This window comes from Myotis davidii, unplaced genomic scaffold (genome assembly GCF_000327345.1).
Source record: "Myotis davidii unplaced genomic scaffold, ASM32734v1 scaffold1509, whole genome shotgun sequence".
Lineage (NCBI taxonomy): Eukaryota > Metazoa > Chordata > Mammalia > Chiroptera > Vespertilionidae > Myotis > Myotis davidii.
In genome coordinates, this window is record NW_006299480.1 from 819,812 (window position 1) to 823,221 (window position 3,410).

The window sequence follows — 3,410 nt, forward strand, 5'->3', positions numbered from 1 at the left end:
CTGCCCCGTGCCTTCAGGGGCTCACAGAGCCTGGCTGGCGGGGTTGGGACACCCCTCCTGTGCTGTGGGGGGCAGGGCAGCAGAGGCCTCCCACCTGGGGTCTTGGAGCTCAGCTGACTGGCATCTCCCTGTGTCTGCAGGTCCCTGGTGCTAAATCGCCTGCGCCCTGCCCGCGGCGGCGGGAGAGTCCAGCTCTGCTCCCCCCGCTGGCGGGACAGAGGCTACCGCTGTATCGGAGGGGTGCTCTACCGGGTGACGGCCAACAAGCTCGCCAAGACTCCCGGCCGGCCCAGTGCTGAGGGGGCCTGCAGGCCCCTCCTGCGTACAGGTGAGGCTCCCCGAGGCCCGGCCCGCCCCACTCCCGGCTTCACTCCCAAGATGCTCCTGGGCCCCCTTCCGATTGGGTGCTCCCCCTTCCGAATGGGTGCTCCCCTCCGAGGGGCTGCTCCCCCTTCCGAGTGGGTGCTCCCCCTTCCGAATGGGTGCTCCCTTCCGAGGCGGTGCTCCCCCTTCCGAGTGGCTACTCCCCCTTCTGAGGGGCTGCTCCCCCTTCCGAATGGGTGCTCCCTTCCGAATGGGTGCTCCCTTCCGAGTGGCTGCTCCCCCTTCCGAGTGGCTGCTCCCCCTTCCGAGGGGCTGCTCCCCCTTCCGAGGGGCTGCTCCCCAAATCCCAGCAGCATTCATCACTTCAACTCACCCTGATGTTGGGCGAGGCGGGGAGCAGGCCGGGCACTGACGGGAGGCCCTGCAGCCTCTGTTCCCAGGGAAGGCCCCTCAGGCAGGCGAGGGCTCTCGCTGGGCTGAGCAGTCCCTGATTTCCCGTGTTTGCTCCTGGACAAAGGCAACGAGCCAGGTATGGTGAACAGGGCTGGCGAGGGAGCACCTGGGGCCACGGCCCTGGAATCACATTGGCACCGCCTCCCGGGAAACAGTCCGAGCAGGAGGGGATGCTTTGGGTTCGCTGACGGTACAGATGAACTTGGGGAATGTTGTGGTTTCAGTCCTCTTGTACCCTCTTCCCTTTCTGTCAGGAAAAAGGGCAGGATTGCAGGCGGGTGGGGTTGCAGCACCAGGGCCTGGCCGCACCCCTGCCGGCCAGGCTCCCAGGGCCTCTGTCTGTGGGGCTCAGGGCGCCCACAGCCCTCTTCCAGGCAGGTCCGCTGGGCTACCCAGGGAGACACCCAGGGTCTGGGAGGCCTGGCTCCATTCTGCCCGTGGGCCTCAGCGTCACCATCCCTTTGCTGGCGAAAAGCAGGTGCAGGGCGCTGGCCAGGCCTCCCTACGGGGCCTCCTAGGCTCAGCCCCAAGGGCACAGTGCTGGGTCAGGACAGCCCCTCCCACCAGCAGGTCGGTTGCCTCTAACGTCAGAGCTGAAAGGCTGGTGGCATCCGTAGTCATGGCCCACGGGCTCCACACACTGCGGTGGCATGGTGGAGGGCAGGGTCTCATCCACTGCCTTCCCCAGAAGCAGAGCCCTCCCCACCTGCCGCTCTCCTGGGTGATGGAGCCACAGAGGGCGGGCTCCTCCTGGGTGACGGAGCCACAGAGGGCGGGCTCCTCCTGGGTGACGGAGCCACAGAGGGCGGGCCCAGGGCCGCGCTGCAGAGGGATGTCTGGTTAGCCCCTGTGGTTGAACTCGCTGGCCCATCTCCCCTGGGGCCTCCTTGGCACTGGCTCTTGTCCCCCGACCTCCATGCTGGCCTGGCTGGCAGGACCTGGCTCTGCTCTCGCGTCCTCACCACACGGGGTGGACGAGCTTACTGGCCTGCAGACAGGATGCCCTTCAGTGGGCATCTCATGGGGCCACATGCCCACCCCGTCAGCCCCAGGGGTCTGGTGCCACTTACTGAAACCAGGCCTCAGGGACTCCGCCCTGGCCTAACATACACAGCCTTGCCCGGGAATCAGACTTGAGACCCTTGGGTGCGTGGGCCGGCACTAACCCGGGAGCCATGTCGGGCAGGCCCCGCCTCCCCTTCTGTATCCCCTGGTCTCCGTGGCAGAAGTGCCTGGCGGCCAGAGGGGAGGAGGCGGTCTGCAACCTCCTCACAGAGCTGCCGCTGGGCCCTGCGTCCAGCCCTAGGGAGAAACCCAGGTGCCACCTGGGGAGGCAGGCAGAGCCTGTGGGAGGGGCTGGTGCCGGGGCACTATGGGGGTGCACCCTTCCCCCCAGCCAGGCCCCACCTGCCCACCTGCTGGGGTAGAGCTGTCTCTCTTCGCACAGGGTGGCGGCCACATTGCACGGTCCCCAGAATCGGCCCCCACCCTTCGCCCCACCCCCAGCCTCAGGGGCCTGGGGCCACCGGTCCAGGAGGCCCCTCCCCAAAGACCGGCCCTGCAGGCCGCGCTGCCACCTGCTGACCAGCCTCGGTGGCCTCTGAGGGGCAGACCTAGGGCTCAGCCCTCCCAGCTCAGGGCGGGCGGGGACAGGACAGGACAGAGGGGAGTGAGCCCTCGGGGCTCCTCACTGGGAGGGGCCGATGGCTTCAGCTGGTGCTGTGCCCTGACCCGCGCCCACTTGGCCGAATAGCTTCTCCTCTTCTGAGAGGAGCTGTGGCCTCAGCAGCAACCATAGTAAAACAAAGACTTATATTTCTGATATTTATATATTTAAATGCCACTTAACAAAGAAAAATCAACCAAATAAATGAGTTCCTGTGTCACCTCTGACATGCGTGTCATAGGTTCGCCATCACTGGTGTAGACCCTAAATGCAATCACACTGATCCTTCTAAGAAAGAATAGCGTGAGAATAGGAAGATTTCACACAGACACTGGTTTCGAGGACTAATTACCACATATGTGCACCTCATAACACATGTGCACGTCAATGTTGGAGATGATTGCAGAGGCAACAGTACAGAGAACGACCCCTGCCTGGGCCACCGTCTCGGCCGTGGGCAGGCTCCTCCTGGGCAGGTCTGACTGCATGCCTCTCGCCTGTGACCTGTCGGCCCCAAGATGGCTGCTTCAAGGTCACAGGGTGCCTGACTGTGGCCCGCACCCCACCCCCTGCCTCCTAGGCCAGAGCCAGGGTGTCCGTCTCTCTGCGGGGGCAGCCTGCCCAGGGGCGCCCTCTGACCAGAGCCGGTCAGGGCCAGGCACCCGCAGGGAGGGCACGGTGGGGGGGCGGGGGGCTGCGCTATTTTGGGAAGATCCTGGGAAGCGCGTTCTCTCGAAGGCTCACACCTCCTGCTCCCAGGGCAGGCTCAGCTGAACGTTTCAGCACCTTGGCCGCTACCTGATGTGCATTTTTAACACCCGAGCGTCTGAAAGCTGCCTCCTGTGCCTGGCAAAGCGCCTGAGCTCCACACTGGCATCTCTAAGAGCAGGAAGTGGAAGGGGGGTGAGCCGGCCCCCCCAGGAGCCATGTGGTGACAGCACCCCTGGCAGGAGCAGGCGGCGCCAGG

The 3,410-nt window shown here is 65.2% G+C and overlaps 1 protein-coding gene across 1 annotated transcript in view; it reads left to right on the plus strand.

Annotated features, from left to right (window-relative positions):
- ZC3H3 (zinc finger CCCH-type containing 3) overlaps positions 1-3,410 on the plus strand; it is a 69,472-nt gene that overhangs the window by 26,341 nt on the left and 39,721 nt on the right. Inside the window, exon 6 of the mRNA XM_015571381.1 lies at positions 141-328. Coding sequence (XP_015426867.1) covers positions 141-328 — 188 coding nt within the window. The remainder of the gene's footprint in view (positions 1-140; positions 329-3,410) is intronic.